The sequence below is a fragment of the Lepisma saccharinum genome, chromosome 18 (assembly GCF_977018435.1).
Source record: "Lepisma saccharinum chromosome 18, izLepSacc3.1, whole genome shotgun sequence".
Lineage (NCBI taxonomy): Eukaryota > Metazoa > Arthropoda > Insecta > Zygentoma > Lepismatidae > Lepisma > Lepisma saccharinum.
This window is the reverse complement of record NC_139246.1, coordinates 43,221,168-43,239,767: the sequence shown is the minus strand read 5'-3', so window position 1 is coordinate 43,239,767 and position 18,600 is coordinate 43,221,168. Positions and strand designations below refer to the sequence as shown.

Here is an 18,600-nt window from a genome sequence, read left to right as displayed (position 1 = left end):
AATGATACGGTATTTCCTCTTGTTTTTATCTCATTATGTTTAAGCATGCTCTCTTTTCGCTGTCGTTGGTAAGCAAAAACTTTTTACACTCCCATCTCTATTGAAAGAAATGTACACATGTTCGTTCAAGCGTTATGCGTATGTGGTTTGAGGAGGATGTTCCCAAGTAAGTATTGGCGCTCAAGTGGAAGAACTAGATTTGCAAGCAACGCCCACGTGATCGAATCGATTATGAGTTTTCCCACGTTATAGTTTCCAAAAGCAGATGCGTTAAGAGTCATACATGAAAAAATGCCTTACATAACTCAAAAAACATTGTTCAAGAAGCCCGTAATTGGGCTCTGATTGTTGAAAAAAGGCATCCATTGTTTCCGACAAAAGCTTTCGGTTTCTACCGTACCAGTAGCTGGTATTACGAAACGCTTAGTAGGCCGCAATTTGAATAAATTTGCATTTTCATTTTAGTAAGCCACCTTTTTCGTAAGGCGAGAATTGTGTTGAGAGGAACAGCGGGTCCTGATTTGGGGAGGGATCCGCTCGAAACTAGAGCGTCCGACTCGGAACAACTTTTTTCTCTCTCTCTCTCGACATCACTTTCACCGCTGAGGCGGGTTCATGCTCCGCGGGATGTGACGTCATTCGATAACACTGACCGTGCATTTGGGAGGAACAGGAGCTGTTTCTAAAAGAGTAGCAGCGTTTGGAAGTGGATGGAAGACGGGCTCCGCTGTCGGCAGCGCTAAAGAGGAGGTTCCGTCACCGAGAAACTGCTCCCCGAATATCCCAGGACGTTCTCCCACCGTCTCGAGACGTACCTATTGTTACACCCAGTCCGCTGTGTCATCTGGGCGTGCGTGGATGCATGACTGTGTTGGTGACAATCAATGATCGACATTGAAAACTCTTTCGTCGATTCGGAACGTCTAGCAGCAGTTCTCATGCACATCACGTGCAAGCTCGTCTGAATGCATCGGGGATACTTCCTTGTACTCATTCTACAGCGACGTTCTCGTCAGTAAGTGACTACCGACGTTCAGTCGCGGTGCTAACTCCACACGCTTCATCGGGCGACTGTCGAAGAGGTTCCCGCGAGTGTTCACCCAACCGTGAGTGTGTGATCATAGGAGCATCATTGTGTACAGAGACCAAGTCAATTAACCCGTTCATTGTGGACGGAACCACTTTTTGCAACACGCGCTCTACAAAACAAGGAACCAACCAGAGGCTCCAGAAGATCTACCAACAATAGCCGCAGGAAATTCCGTTGTTCCATTGTGTCAATCGGCATAAGGAGTTGCGGTACACATCCCACGTGGTTTTGCAACCTGTCAAAAAAACGCACCGCGTGGGTCTCGCTAACCCCGCCCTCTTCATCTCTACGTCACATCCTCCCACTGACCGCTTCCTACTCGCGGTTCTCCCCAAATGGAAAGGGTTGGACGTCTGCTGGACCAATTGGCCGCTGCATCCGAGAGAGCTTACACTCTGGGAGTGGTCGCGGGAGAAGAGTATTAGCAGTGTGTGTTGTGTGGGAGAACAGCGACCCTGCCTCTTGATCAAAGCCAGGAAGGTCGCCCCCCGTGCGTAGCGACGACAAGGACGCGAGCGGTTCGTGGGAAGCTGAGGAGACAGCTAGCATCAGTGGCGGCAGAGCGCGGCATCAAGAAGCAACACAAGGAACCGTCGACGTAAACTTTCCGAACATGGGTCGTCAGCTGATAGCCACCAGCGTAAGTACAGAATTTCAATATTTCTACTGACTTAAGACCTTTCAGTTCTTCAATATCAAGGCTCTCTCAGAGTCCCACAGGTACACACCCACCAGCATAAAAGGTTGCTGGTTCGAATCTCTCCGCAGGACGACAGCAAGACTGCTTAGTGATTGATTGATTTGGTGTTTTAAGCCCACTTTATGCACAGTAAGGCTAATTGGGATTGGACCTATAGTTTAGAGTGGGATCCCAACTACTATGTGCCTCCACCGGGTATCGAACCTGTGATTTCAACGCGGGTCTGATTATTGTTAGGACGGTTAGTACATCCAAGTGCAGTAGACGCTACTCAGGAGATCCGGGATTGAATCCCGGGATGGGTGACTGCTGCGCGGGAGACCTGGGTTTGATTCCTGGTGTGGGTAGTATCAGATGCGAATTTTCCCTCTAGTGTCCGTTCATAAGCGGCTCCACGATGGCATAGTAGTAGCGTCGTTGCCTTGTAATCAAGGGGTCCCGGATTCGATACCCGGTGGAAGCACATAGTGGTTCGGATCTCACTTTAAACTGGGTATCCAGTCCCGATTAGCCTTGCTGTGAATTGAGTGGACTTTAAACAACAGCATTCACCAATGTCAAATGGATGGAGTGTAGTGCTGATCACATCATCTCTGCTATGTCTTAAATCGAGAATGTGTGTACCTCCAATGCCATATATGCCATAAGAGTGCACAAGGGAGAGCCTCGTCTTTTTACGGAAAGTGTTAGGACTCTCACATCTCCTACGTTATTGTAGTATAATTAATCTTTCCAATTATGTTTTCCTGCATTTCACCAGTATATACAATGGTTAGTAGTTCCATTAATGCCTTAAATCGTATCTAGGAATGAGCACCATGAATATACATGTAGCATTATATAATCGTTACGTTATTTCACAGAAGACATTTCTCGCTATGGTTTCCTCACAGTTGCTCTACATAATCCTTGCCACTTTTATGTAAGGTTTTGTGGTTATTATCCAAGACCACTGGCAACAATGATGACAGGCTGTTTTGGTTGTCAAGAAGGAAGGGAATAGATTAGTGAAAAAAATCAAACCCAGAAATATTGGGTTGGGGGGGGGTTTCTCATTGGCCTTTGAGAGTTCTAGGTTCGAATCCTGACCTGGACATGAGTGTTTCTTGACCATTTCTATACAATTATAATTCATCCTTCTCGTTGCGATTAGCCCAAAGACCGAAAAAATGGTTGTAAAGGTGTGCGTATGCACACATGCCATGAAGACATATTGGGTGATGTGGAGGTTTAGAGCTCCACGTATTCTTCATCTCGGCCATGGTTGGAATGATGTGATCACCATCACGCCTTTACCCCCCAGTTGCCCCAGGTACCATTTTACGAGGCTGGGTGTGGCTGGGAGCAGCGCAGAAACAGGGAAATGACTGGAAAAGTTCCTGGCCCAGAACAACAAAAATAAAATAATACATTTCGTCAACTGCTTCTCTACAAACCTGTTCTGCAATTGTCCATACAAACTGGAAGTGTCATGTAGCTCGGTACCTAGGTGTTAATGTTTCGGATTCGCTTATCCGGGATACGAACCTTTATCTAACAAGCTCGCGCTCAATCAACTGGGCCAAGCTTGCTCCAAGTCACAGAGACCGAGATGTTCTGATGAGTCTTTTTGTTCTGGGCCACATCTGCCGTCGATTTCCCAAACGGAATCGTGTCCGATGCAAAAGGAAAGATGTGTCGGCCCTACTTTACTTAAAAACTGGTCCCAGGAACTGCCCTGGTGACGGATGCAGATGAGATCAACTTGTCGGACTTACCTAGAATGTGTAGTTGCTACATGCGGTTGTAACGACAAAGTGACACACGTAATAGCTAAGTGAGTTCTGCATGGAGATTCAGACTTCTCTGGCACTGAGGAAGGAAACCACACAAACCGGTGGATTTGAAATATGGTTCGTTTCCATCAAGTTTTGCAAGCGTTTCCAAACCTTGTTATGGAGTCCATTTATGCCCGATGCAAATAATACAACCCATTTAAATATGAAACCTTAACAGCACTGGCGTACGCAGGAGGGAACTGCTGGGGCTACTGCCCCACCGGAAATTTTGAGAAAAATTAGTTTTCAAATGAAAATCAGTTAAGAACTTGAAAAAATTAAAGGTGTACATTTAAACCCACAATTTTAATAGCGTGAAAATCTCCAAATGTACGAAATATTTTATTGTGTAACCCGCTCCCCTTGAACGAAGCTATGCACTATTCACCTTTACAATTACAGCCCCCTCTATAAAAAGAAAACCTGAGTACGACAGTGGTTACCATGAATCAGGATCAACTCCCTTGACTCTTGACATGGTAACATTAGTTTCAGAGGACATTATTTAATCTAGTAGTTGATATTCTCTGGCACGTAATGTCCAAGGTTCAATTCCGGTGTGAACTCGGTACTTCGTTGTTGAACTACCGAAGTGGTTCGAAGCGAAAAGAGGGCTCCAATACAATGAAGTTAAAATTTGTATTATTTCCGTTTATTCTTGTATGTTGCAGAGGTGCAAAAGGGGAAGGATAATTGAGCAAACCGCATCATCAAAATTGGGGGGGGGTAGCTTAAAATAATATAAAATTCAACATGTATCTATTTCTCAAAAATATATGTAGAAATAATTCCAAGTCAATTTGCTACTAGGAGCAGCCATTTTAATCTGTTAGATGGAGAAAAGGAATGACTTAATTTAGGGGGGGGGGAGATGAAGTAAAGTTTTCATTAACGCTTAAACAAAGTGACTTTCAGTAATAGGGTAGTAGTAGGCACACCAATGATTTATCCACACACCCAGAACACCATCCCAAAATTTCCTTAACAACCCCTCTAAAGGTTTTCACCCAAGACCAAATTTTATGGAACCGTGTGTAGAAGTCCATGAAAACTTTGGATAAGCAATTGATTGATTGGGTGTTTTAAGTCCACCTTATGCACAGAAAGGCTAATCGGGACTGGTCCTACAGTTTAAAGTGGGATCCGAACACTATGTGCCTCTACCGTATATCGAACCCGGGACCCCTTGATTACAAGGCGACAACGCTACCACTGCGCCATCAGGGAGGCAACTTTGGATAAACAACTGAGGCATGCTGTAGTAACTAAATACTTTATGGGGTTTTTGACATGATCTGGGGGATGCGTCATTGGCCTTGAAGGAGGATGGACCCACCCCCTGGTATTTTGTATTTTTAAAGTCGTTTTGTGGGTTAATAATAATGAATTGATGAAACAGATGAAGGGGTAAACACAATGGAAAGTTCATACCTTACCCAGGATTCGAACCTTGTACCCTTCGTTGTTTAGTAGTAACAACTAGCATATATAGGAGAAGCATTTTGTATTTAGAGTTCCACTTAGCTGTAAATGGAAATGCTATGATCTTCATCTCGCTCCGATTATCATGATGACTTGAAGTTGCTCTCATTTACTTAATAAGAGGGTTAGTCTCACCCCCAAGAGCAACAGTGAGCTTTCTAATTTGACATAGGGGAGGAATTGTAAGGTTAGAGAAACAAGGAAGTTTGGTGGAAAATCATTACAGCCATAGTTATTATTGTTGCATAAAGTTTATCCTAAATACATAATCTAAATAAACTAAACGAGTGTAAGGGATGGCCCCTTATGAAGACAAGCAAATATCAACATCTCTTTCAGGAAGAACACACTGGGATGCATTTTGCAGGCTAACGACGCTATGATGTCTGGAGCCACACCCAGTATAATCATCTGTGTGTATCCATGTGTTTATGATTGTTTTTTAATCAGTTTCATCTCGTATCCATCCATTCATCCTCATCTTTGCGATTAGCTAAAACTTGCATAAACACGAACTAAAATACTCAAAAACAATAAAAAAAATAAACTAAAATTTTTAACAGATATGTAAAAATTTTAAAATTATTAATTGGAATTAATGAAAAGCTTAAACAAGTATTGCCTTGAATTGTAACATTTAAAATACTTTTTGTACGCGGTGGCTCAGTCGGTAACGCGTCTGACTACCATGCTCAAGGTCCCGGGTTCAATCCCCGGCCGGTTCAAATCCGGGAACTTTTCTAACGATGGAAGCGGCCCCGGCGCCCACCCAGAGTCGAATAACATGGGTACCTGGGGGAAACCCTGGGGGGTAACGGCGGTCAGGGGCGTGATGCTGATCACATCACCCCCACTCACGACCGGATCAAGAAAGTGTGGGGCGTTACCCCCACACCACCTATACGCCTTCATGGCGTGGTGCTAAGCACAGGGGAGCACTTTACTTTTACTTTATATTTTACCTGATGATAGCTTAGCCAGCAAAACTAAAATGTAGCTATTAGAACAGGTTTTGCAAGGTTTTATACGTTAACAACTGTTAGACCGAGTCAGTGCAATTAATTGACTGATTGATTGAATTGATTTATTTCACGTCGGATTTCTTCCACTTTTGGCTAATCGCGAAAATGAGGATGAGCGGTAATATGATGAAATTGATGAAGGGGACACTCGTGAAGAACATCCATGCCGGGACTCGAACCCGGGATCTTTGCCATCGTAGCGCGCTGCGCTAACCACTCCGTCACGAAGGACGGCTCGGTGAAATGAAAAAAACTGGTAATTCGTTAAACAGCTTGTGTTTGCCACGTTATGTTTACAGACATTTATTTAATCGCTGCGTCATGATGGATCACAATTCCTCCTGCAATACCAAATGGGGAAGGTCACCCATTAGCAAAGGAGTTGAACCATGTAATGGGCCTCTGAGAAAATTGGGCTATTTCAAGCTTTCTGTCAATATAGAGAGAGGGAGGGAGGGAGAGAGAAAAAGAGAGGGGGAGAGAGATAGAAAATAGAGAGAGAGGAAGAGAGAGAGAAAGATATATATATATATATATATATATATATATATAAAGAAAGAAAGAGAGAGAAAGGGATGGAGAGAGATAAAGAGAGGGAGAGATAAAGAAAATAGAGAGAGAGGAAGAGAGAGAAGGGGAGGGGAGAGATAAATAAATTAGAGAAAGAGAAAAGGAGAGAGAGGAAGAGAGAGAGAAAGAAAGAGATAGAGAAAGGGAGGAAGAGAGAGAAAGGGAGGGTAGAGATAAAGAAAATAGAGAGAGGGGGAGAGAGAGAAAGAAAGAGAGAGAGAGAGAAAGGAACAGAGAGAGATAGAAGGAAAGAAAGAGAGAAAGGGAGAGAGAGAGGGAAAGGGAAGGGAGAGATAAAGAAAATAGAGAGAGGGGGAGAGAGAGAAAGATAGAAAGAGAGAGAGAGAAAGGAAGAGAGAGAGATAGAAAGAAAGAGAGAGAAAGGGAGGAAGAGAGAGAAAGGGAGGGAGAGAGATATAGAAAATAGAGAGAGGGGGAGAGAGAGAAAGATAGAAAGAGAGAGAAAGGAAGAGAGAGAGAGAGAGAAAGGAAGAGAGAGAGAGAGAGAAAGAAAGAGAGAGCGAAAGGGAGGAAGTGAGAGAAAGGGAGGGGAGAGATAAAGAAAATAGAGAGAGGGGAGAGAGAGAAAGAAAGAAACAGAGAGAGAAAGAAAATAGAGAGAGGGGGAGAGATAGAGGAAGAGAGAGAAAGAGAGAGAGAGAAAGTTCTCCATGGCTCAAGGTCCTACGTAGTCAGCTGCTTGACCAGCGCGGTGGGCGTTCACCAAACACTTTCGACTCACTCCTTTCGTCCGCGGGGCGCTTGTATAACTCGGAATCGTGGGTGTAGACTTCCCAGCTCTCTCCTATTGTCTCCCACTCGCTCTCTCACTGCTGAGAAGTTCGCGGAAGATGCGAGGGAAAAGCATCACGCAACGGAAGAGAGAAGATACGCAACAGGCGTTACTCTTATGTACCGCTTTCCCGTCTTCCAGATTATAAAGACGTTACGTTGTAAAAAGACAGACGTTAATTAAATTAATCTCACCTGTGCCAGGAAGCCGAAACTCGATTCTTTCAACCTCTGTCTGACAACCTGCAATGAGTCCAGATTCGAATCCCCGCCAGGTCATGGTTTTATGTGCCCCTTCATCAATTTCATTGTATCATCACTCATCCTCATCTTAATGATTAGCCAAAAGTAGCAGAAAACAGAAACAAAATAATGTAAAAGAGCTGGAATGAAATATGCCGGGTTCGGTTCTAAAAAAATAAAGGAATCGGATGATCAGTTATGGCTTAATTTGGTGAAGAATCTCCTCCTTATACTTCATTATACACAATAACTTGACTGGTCCTTGGGTGAAAGAGCAGTGCCTGAATTGTGCTTGTTTTATTGATTTGTATTAAAATTAAATGCTGTCTTAACTACATCCCAGTGTATGGAATTGGTGAGTTTCGTGCCAGAAGTTTTTCCTCGAGATCGCTTAAAGATCTTTCTCCCGTAGTTCCTGGTGGACATTGTGCATTGTTGTTGCATCCTTGTGGTTGAGGAAATGCGTCAAGGAAGTGCCTGCCACCCCTCCACGCTTCCTTTGGTGGAACGGACATTCAAATGACTCAGAGGACCTTGAAAGAAGTATTCACTGCTGTCGATTCACTTAGGATTCCCCAAAGATCTTGTACAAATGGTTGTGAGCTGAGGATACATAGATATGAGATATAACCTTCTCTTATGTTTATTGGATTTACGGTTGTTACATGACCTGCTAGAGGAAGCGTTATCGAAGATGGTTCGATTGATTGAATTGTTGTCTTAAGTCCACTTTATGCACAGAAAGGCTAATAAGGACTGCACCTACAGTTTTAAAGTGGCCTCCAACGGGTATCGAACCCGGGACCCCTTGATTACAAGGCGACGACGCTACCACTGCGTCATCGGGTGGCGCTGAAGATAGTTCGAGAAAGCGTGCTTGTTTGCATTATTTCAAAAAATTAAGTTCCAAGGATGAAACATGATGAAATGGTAGATCCTTCTCTTAAAGGAATAACTATGCCTAAATTCGTGGGGTGTAAGGACGAGCGACCCCTTTTGAAGACACTCAACTGTCAACGTCTTTCCACGGAAACACACTGGAATGCATTTTGCAAACCAGCGAGGCTATGTCGCTTGTGCGGCTCGTTGGGATTGTCCCTTCATCCACTTCACCTTAACACCATTCATCCTCACCTTCGCGATTGTCCAAAGATGGCAGAAAAGCGAAGGGAAAAAATGAAATGAATCGGATTTCTATATTGCTGAATGTTGATTTGTTATTTTACGTTCACTTTATGCACATAATTATAGGCTAATCGGGACTGGACCTACAGTTTAAAGCGGAATCTGAACCACTATCTATGTTCATTGATTTGGCTTAATTTACTTGGCTGTTGTGCCACTTTTGGCTAATCGTGAAGATGAGATTGAGTGCTGATACAATTAAATACATAAGGATTTTGTAGAGATTGGAATCACTCTTGTTGAAAGTACATTAATCTCGTAATCATTTAATGGCGTTTATTAGACTCTAAGAAAGGAAAAAAAAGGAAACATGTACTGCTGGAGTGAAGCTCATGGAAATGTAAACACAGTTACATTTATCTTGAATTAAAATTAAATAATGTTTATAGGCACAATTAGCAAACATTTTGTGAAGCAAAATGTACTAAATACTGATAGTAACATTATCATTAAACTTTAAGTAAACATGGCAGCTTATATTTTTCACATTATCATTAAAAAATTGCCAATTTCCAGCTACAAAAAATATACAAATATTTTAGTTAATATTTTAAGTTACAATTACAGAGTACATCCAGAATATTTTAGTTTCACTGGAAGAAAAGTTACTGAAGTTATGTACTGTAGTTTCATTAACACATTCAACAAACATTTCGATAGTAGATTCATATATACAGTATCAGAAACACAAAAATGTATATTTATCGCACATTAATGTTTTATTTGCTTTAATCAAATTGTTCAAATATTTTACAGGGCCGTTTACTAGAAAAAACGTTTCATAAAAAACATATATCTATATGTACGTATTGTGCCAAAAAAAACATACGTGGGATTTTAAGGGTGTTTATTAAAAGAATTAAAAAATCATCATAATTTTTACCTACCCTGTTTGACCGTAACAATATCCGAACCTTGTGAATGACGTAACTTATGGAATTTCCCCGAAATTCTTGTAGTGACGAAAGGTTGGCAGATTTCCCAGTCTAATTGTTAATCCACAACATCCAGAAAAACCAGTGTGTTCCAACGAATATTGGAGCTTTTCCAAGCTTTGCTCACTGGTGATGTAAAAACTGGATGTTCCTAGTTAGGAAACCGAATGTGAACAACTTTGGAAATTATCGAGTGAAAGTTTGTTACGAGAAAGTTCCTTTTTTATATAAATTTTCGGAAGAAACAACAATGCTGCAACAATTAGATGATGCGGAGCCATTGTCAAGCGAATCTTGATCTTGCTGCTCTTTGAAGGTAAACAATAGCCAATGTGTTCTTCCCTTGGGTAATCGAGAGCGGTGCGGTCATAACAGAAAGCGCAGTCGAAGAGCAAGCCACTCTCGTGATCTGAAAGGAGTTGCTTGAAATATGTCGCACATTGCCTGCTCTTTTCACATGTGTGATTAAATTTATGCTGAGAAGGTTCCCGTGTGTGTTGCAAAAAGGGAAAACACAGTGACCGTTTCCAAGTGTCTTTCGTGCATTTAGAATAATTGTTGTGAAACATTGTTAGAGGTTGAGTAGGAGGTCAAGTTCAACATTGCCACACACACAATAAGAGATAGTCAAAATATTTAGTTCGGGGAGGACATTTTTACAGCGATGACTAGAATGTGTGTACTGTTGACCACACTCCGCAATCACAAGATGAAGATGGCGGCTTAAGTTATTTTGAAGTTTCGACAACTTCGTTGCCCTGCCTTTTGTTCGAGTTGTGGCCTTATGTCCATGTCTTGGTTGCAATTCTTGTTTTTGTCACTTCTGTTCCCTATTGCGACGCAGGGGCGTATGTTCTAGGGTAGCTAAGCTATCTGCGAAGCCTGAAGCCTAGAGAGTAAACAATACAGAAGAAATATATATTAGAGACATTATAAACTGTGAATAAATGGAAGGAAATAATGGCAATTCTGAAGTTGGCAACCTGAATTCTTAGGAGTTGGCAACCTGAATTCTTAGGAGTTTGCAACCTGAATTCTTAGGAGTTGGCAACCTGAATTTTTAGGAGTTGGCAACCTGAATTCTTAGAATTTTGCAACCTGAATTCTTAGAATTTTGCAATAAGTTCACATTATAAACTGTGAATAAATGGAAGGAAATAATGGCAATTCTGAAGTTGGCAACCTGAATTCTTAGGAGTTGGCAACCTGAATTCTTAGGAGTTGGCAACCTGAATTCTTAGGAGTTTGCAACCTGAATTCTTAGAATTTTGCAATAAGTTCACATTATAAACTGTGAATAAATGGAAGGAAATAATGGCAATTCTGAAGTTGGCAACCTGAATTCTTAGGAGTTGGCAACCTGAATTCTTAGGAGTTGGCAACCTGAATTCTTAGGAGTTGGCAACCTGAATTCTTAGGAGTTTGCAACCTGAATTCTTAGAATTTTCCAGCCTGGCTACCGTTCGTATGGATCCGTGACTTCCTTGAAGACGTCAAGAACTAGCAAAATGGATGTGGGTTTACACCAGGTGTTTACGTGAGGCTGTCTTCTCTCTTCCCCCATAGCATAGAGTCGCGTGTCGTAGTGAGCTAGTCCAGGTTTTGGACTCAGCATACGCCACTGTTGCCACGTATTGCCTTATGACCAGTTAATAGGAATAATAGGCCTAATTTAATAGTTCGAACATGTCGAGTTTTATGTAGTAAACTTTTAATAACCAGTAATTGAAATGTTTTGATTCGGTAGAATAGACGGTCACCCATTCAAGTGCTTTCCCGATATAACAATGCTTGATTTTCCTTTTCATTGGATTACATTAATAAACTGGCATATTAGATTCGTTTCTTAATTAAGTCTAGGCATTTTGTGAATCCGTCTTTTTGGATCTCGTTCGCCTATGGTATTTATGGTCGGATTATGGTGGTAAGGTTAATGTGCCCAGAATTTTAACCTTTCTCGTTGCATGTAGGCGTTTCTTGATATAATGCTTCTCTTATTTGAATGTTTGGTACCTATCTAATCAGAGAGTATTCTTACTGCCTTGTTCTGGATACTTTGTAGTGGATCCCACTGCATTATTTATACCTTAGGAACATCGACTCACCTTCAAAATATGATTTGCAGGATTTATATATTTTAAGTTAAAACAAGTCAAATTGCAATTATAATTTTTTGCTTCGAGTACAACTTAATTGGGATTCAGTCCCTGTACATTCCCCCCTAGTGGCGTATTTAAAATTTCATTTCAAGGCCAAGCTTTCTTTTTAGCTGTATAAATTTGTGTCTTAAGCTTACAAACATTCATGTTTTATAGGTAGCATTCTTTTTAGATTAACAGATCGTAAGAATCATAAATTGCGGGGGGGCAATTTGAGGACATTTTCGGGTGCTCAAACACCACAGCACTTGAATGTTACTGGACCACGTGACCCACTTTACTTCTCCCTTGGACAAAACAAAAAAATAAAATTTCATTCTCTTCTGTACTTAAATATTACATTCTTTTCATCTTTCATTCATTTATTTTCTTGTTTTCTGATCACATTCCATTTATTCTTTTCTCCCTTTTATTTATCATTTCATTTAAACAAGTTTTCTTTTCCTATATCTTTTTTGTATACATTTTCTTTCTTTTCTCATCTCATCCCCTTAGTCTCATTCCATTTATTTCGTCATTCTCTTCTTCATGGTTTGTTTTCTACCTATTCCTTCCCCTTGTTTTTGCCTTTACTTCTGGATTATTTATATTTATTCTCTTCTGTCTCCTTTTCTATAAATATACTGCGCCTCCTCGATGTCGTACTGCTAACTTCAGAACCTTCTAATCAAAGGGTCCCGGGTTCGATATCCAGTAGAGGCACATAATGGTTCGGATCTTAAACTGTAGGTCCAGTCTCGATTAGCCTATCTGTGGATATATTGGATTTCAAGCAAACAAACGCAAAACTCTATTCTAAATATGTTTCGGGTTTGCTTCTGTATACAGGGTGGTCACAAAATGGGCTTACCCTCTTTTTTCCAGATACTACAATGGTTGTTGTTGCTATAGGGATGTGATCACGTACCTCATAGTTCACTTGTCCAGGACATCGGTATGGAAACCATGATAATCGTAGCACAGCTGAATTCTGTGCCATGTCCTGGCAGATGTTTTGCGGAGATATTTCGGCACTTTAAATTAAGTTTCATGTCTTTCATCATGGTCGAACGATTGCAAATCCACAACAATTAAGCAGACTTTCCGACTAAAAACCAGGGGTAGGCTCACTTTGTGGACACCCTGTACATCTGATGATTTGGACTTTGTATTGTAGGCGTTTTAACTTCTTTCTTAGCTGTGTGTTTTAAATGTTCTTGATTCGTTGCTAGTTACAGAAGGAAAATTCAACGGATTGTTTTGAAAAAGAAACAAATAAATATTCCTTTGTAACTGATCAGTGGTACTTAATGTATGATATATTTTTTGGACTTTTAATGTACTTTACTAGGACACACACACACAAACCCCCAACACACACTCACGTATCAACGTTTCAGAGATTGGTTCTGTCCCTGTCTTCAGAGACACAGTCTATGAGACGTTGGTGTATATATTAAGAACAATAGCGTCGTCGCCTTGTAATCAAGGGGTCCCGGGTTCGATACACAATGGTTTGGATCCCACTTTAAACTGTAGGTCTAGTCCGATTAGCGTTTCTGTGCATAAAGTGGACTTAAAGCAACAATTCAATGAATTAAAAACCGAGTACAGTGGTTAGAAGTCCTACATAAAACAAATAAAACATGTTATTATTTGTTTTCTCTTTCAATTATTTCATCAAAGCCACGATTCTAACCCAGAACTCATAATGACTCGTAAACACCTGAATTTTGGCCACCGTTTAAAAAGATCCGCTGCTATATAGTATTCTTGGATAACACAGCCCTTTGCTCTCATTGTTGCAAGGTCTTACATTTTTCTTCACACTTTGCAAGCACGCTTTGTTGGAGTAATAATGAAAGATTACGGCCTTGAGCTGAAACCCGCCGTGAACAACGCTGTGTTGTTTACAAAACCTCCCTTCCTCTTATGTCACCCAGCGGAACTCAGGCTTATCTCATCCAACCTCTTGCTGATTATAAAATCTCACGACTGTCTCTTCCGGTTCTTTTATTATCTTTCCACCCATCTTATCCGGTAAAAACTTGATTTATTATGGGACAATATTACTCCCATTCAACATTAACTAGGCAAGTAAATTGGTTTTAGGAGATTTTTTGAAAATTTTCAAGAGGTATTAGGGAAATATAAGCATTTTTTTTTTTTTTTTTTTTGCTAGTAACCTCTTCACTGACAGTGACATCATCAGAGGCTTTCGTTCTGGTGGGATCAACAGGGAGCAATTGTTTTTATCTTTGTTCTGCTTCGGTTGACATGGATACTAAGTTACCCTTTTTCCTCTATTCTACCTTCTTTACTCTCTTCCTCTCTTTTACTGCTTCTCTATTTTTCTCTATTATACTGTCTCTGTCTCTCTCTTTCTCTCTTTCACTATTTCTCTCCCTTTCTCTCTTTTACTGTTTCACTCTCTTCCTTTTACTGTTCTCTCTCTTTCTCTCTTTTACTGCTTCTCTCTTTCTCTCTTTTACTGTTTCTCTCTCTTTCACTGTTTCTTTCTCTTTCTCTCTTTTACTGTTTCTCTCTCTTTCTCTCTTTTACTGTTTCTCTCTCTTTCTCTCTTTTACTGTTTCTCTCACTTTCTCTCTCTTTCTCTCTTTTATTGTTTCTCTCTTTCCCTGTTTCTCTTTCTCTCTTTTAAGGTTTCTCTCCCTTTCTCTCTTTTACTGTCTCTCCCTCTTTCTCTCTTTTACTGTCTCTCCCTCTTTCTCTCTTTTACTATTTCTCTCCCTTTCTCTCTTTTACTGTTTCACTCTCTTCCTTTTACTGTTCTCTCTCTTTCTCTCTTTTACTGCTTCTCTCTTTCTCTCTTTTACTGTTTCTCTCTCTTTCACTGTTTCTTTCTCTTTCTCTCTTTGACTGTTTCTCTCTCTTTCTCTCTTTCACTGTCTCTCTCTCTTTCTCTCTTTTACGGTTTCTCTCTCTTTCTCTCTTTTACTGTTTCTCTCTCTTTCTCTCTCTTTCTCTCTTTTATTGTTTCTCTCTTTCCCTGTTTCTCTTTCTCTCTTTTAAGGTTTCTCTCCCTTTCTCTCTTTTACTGTCTCTCCCTCTTTCTCTCTTTTACTGTCTCTCCCTCTTTCTCTCTTTTACTATTTCTCTCTCTTACTCTTTTTAAGAGATTTTCTCTCTCCCTTTTACATTTCTCTCTGTCTTTCGTTCCTTTATTGTTTCTCCTTCCTTCTCTCTTTTACCTTATCTCTCCCTTTTTCTCCATTATTGTTTTCCTCTCTTTCTCTCTCTTACTGTTTCTCTCTCGCTCCTTCTTATTTCCTTTGCTTCTACTTCGCTCTCTCTTTCCTCTTCATTTTCCTTATCTCCACCTTTCCTTCCTTCCGTCCATCTATTTTTCTCACTATTTTTTCCTTTCAATCCTTTCTCCATGTCTTCCTCTCTCCCTCTATCTATATCCCTGTTTCCCTTTGTTACTTTCTCTTTCCCTTTTCTCTATCACTTTCTTTTTCTTTTTATCTCTATCCCCCTGAGTGAAATTTTCTCGCACATTCCCCGCACAATGAGAGAACCGAATTGAAAATGTATTTTTAGCTATCGAACTGGATAGTAGGGAGGGTGACGGGAAATTATTTTATTATCCTGTGTTGCAAAACTTATGCCTCAAAGCAGCAGCTCGGAGTTAGCTAAGACTAACGGTTAGCAAACGAATCGGCCTCTCCTTGAACTACGGCCGAAAGATTGCATGTTGACAGCAGAAGAGGTCATTTATGACTGGGCAAAACTCAAGAGTTATCAAAGTTTGTCAGAGTTTGAGTCCACTTCATGTTCAGATAAACTAACAGAGAATTGTCCTACAGTTTAGAGTGAGAGGCAACACACTGCACTGTAACCTCATCGGGAAACGAACTCAGGACTCTCGATTGCAAGGCGAGAGCGTTTGCCACTTCGCTATCGAAAAGGCAATACTTAGCATACACACAGATAGTTCGTGTAGACTGGAAAATGCTATTCTTGATGGAAACACCACTACGCTATCTGGGAGGCAGTACTTTTACACGTAGCTTTCTGCAAACTAGAAAATACTATGCTCTGTCCCAGTCATCTCTGGAGCAAGCGAACGACACCAAGTCTCTGCGCAAATATTGAGGCTAGACGGCTCAACCAATGAACACGTGAGAGGGAATAGGATTGCGTGGAGGGGGGAAAAGCGACGGCTGTTGCGAGCCTTCGCAGCAGCGTGTACTGCTTCCTTCTGCCTACTCGATCCCCTCATTCACTACCGCTATGCGCGGTCTTGCTCCATAGATAAGCGGGACAGAGTATATTCTAAAAGGAAACACCTACAAAGATTGGCAGAAATTGGCGAGAAGGTGTACTCAGAGCGAGCTAGAAGGAAAAAAGAAACTCAAATTTCCCCTTTTCCCCTTTCTGTTGTGACCATAAAATATCAACCGTTCTCGAAGCTTGGCTGGAGCCCTCTGCCAGTCTGGTTTATGCTGGAATCGTGCTTAGCAAACTGATTATGCTTGAAATCTTCGGTGAACAATAAACACAACGACGTTATAGTTACGTCACAGCGCAAAGAATAATAGCAACTGTATAATAAGTAACGCTGTGTCTAGGCGTCCAAAATTGGGGCTCCAAATTTCACTCTAAGATTTATTTTCAGGTTAATATAGCAAAAGAGAACTGTTCAGCTTTCGGAAAAGTCTCGTCTGTTTTCAGGAATGCGCCTAATGCTGCAGCATCAATAGCACCCATCATAATCCGTCACTGATTATGCGCCATCGTGTTAGATCTCCCGCAAGGAGTTTCTTATTCCTATCGGAATTTTTGCTACCTGGTCATTGTCATAACCAAAGTTAACTGGTGTGGTCTGCAACAGTGTGTGGCAAGGTCCTTCCGATCGCCACGCACAGGAACTGTTTTGGCAGATTCCCACGGACCCCCCACCCGTATCCACTCCAAATTTGGTTTCCGTTCCATATTCGGACGCCTGCCTGTTGTGAATTCTTATTTGAATCTCGTCGAACATCCGTTCTTCGAAATGTGTTCTTCTGAATTCCTTCTTGCAATGGGCACATGTCCTTGGACAGTGACGGATTTGTCCATTCATCGAATGCGTTAGGTCGTCGGAAGTATGCCTGCCTTCCTAATCCTTCCTTTACTCTTTGTCTGTGTTTTACAAGAATATTCTCAATGTTGGTAATGCAATATCTTGTCCGTCTTTTCACCTGTCAGGACCAAATTTAGTAACGCTTCCTTTTTTTCTATAAGGTAGGTGAATCAAAGGTGTCCTGGTTGAGCTTCTAGGGCAATTTACGAATCTGTAATGAGAGAGAAATTTCTAAAATTAAAAGAAATAACTCCTATAACTAATTAACAACAATTTAATAATAATAATTAACAATTTATCAAATGGATGTTTTGTAACTGTTAGTAACTTAAAAAAAAAGAAACAATTACAAAACCGTTACTGTTCCCAAGGTGGCCCACGGCTTATAGTTGGCTTACAAAATTATGCTTGTGCACAACGAAACATATTTATTCACGTTTCTATATCTTATTAGAGAAAATTGTTGGTGCCACAACTTTTGATTGTTGTCGTGCATTGTATACAGTAACAACAAATAGCCGACTGTTCTTCACAGTCCCTACGACGCCAGGGGGTCCACAATAACTTAAATAAAATGGCTGCTGGCAGCCCGAGACCGTTCGTTTTCTGCATGGTCCATATGAGGAGAACTGGGTACATTAAAGTAGTGCCATTTGTTAGCTGTGTTAAATACTAATACGATTTTCGTAAAGTGGGCCATCTTGGGAACACGAGCTACCTTTGGCTCACCTACCTTATCATTTCATGAAGTTTCGGAGTGTAAGAGTTTTAAAGGAAAACGTGATAACAGGGAACTCCAGCTTGTTTTTGAGCTATTTTGTCCGAACTGTGAGCTCATCTTTTTAGTTTCTGGTATGTAGAGCTTCCTTATTCTTTTGACTACCCATTCCTAATTTTAATGTATACAATATCCACTTACAGGCTGATCTGTGTAAAAATTCTCGACAAAAGTACAAGTAAGTCATTATACATAAGACGCTGATAATACAGACCCCTCCATTTTGTGAATTAGAATACATAGTTTAGATTATTTTTTATTTAATGCAAGAAGTTAATTATTTCAATAAAATAAATGTTTAACGTATACAATAGTTGTTTCTTTTAATAGAAAATAATGAACCAAATCGAAATCCATTTTAATTTTTTAAATATACCTAAAAATGAGTCACACATGTGTGCATCCCAGTCAGGACCCCAGCATATGAAGTAATGAGCAAATCATTCTGTAACGTATATGTAATGTGGAACCCGGTTTCACATTACCGGCACCATAGGGGAGTCTATAATACAAAGATTGCCATCTTGAAATTTCAAGATGTCATTTTCCGCACTTAATGTTGGTGTAAATCATTTTTTTCAATAATAATGGAGTACATATGGCTGTAAGGCTATCACATGAATAAAGACGAACTCTATTTATTTACTTGGTTGTATAATTTTAAAAACTGTCAGGTTTTTCAGCCCCACCCTGTATTTGAGGAAAGCAGGGATATCTCGCAGCTAAGTACTTTACAGGTTCTTTCTTTTTACAGTACTT

The 18,600-nt window shown here is 40.6% G+C and overlaps 1 protein-coding gene across 1 annotated transcript in view; it reads left to right on the top strand.

Annotated features, from left to right (window-relative positions):
* Nucleotides 1-704: 704 nt before the first annotated feature.
* The window catches only part of LOC146002553 (uncharacterized), a 107,862-nt gene continuing 89,966 nt past the window's right edge, over nt 705-18,600 (top strand). Inside the window, exon 1 of the mRNA XM_083140481.1 lies at nt 705-1,730. Coding sequence (XP_082996607.1) covers nt 1,704-1,730 — 27 coding nt within the window. The 5' untranslated portion in view covers nt 705-1,703. The remainder of the gene's footprint in view (nt 1,731-18,600) is intronic.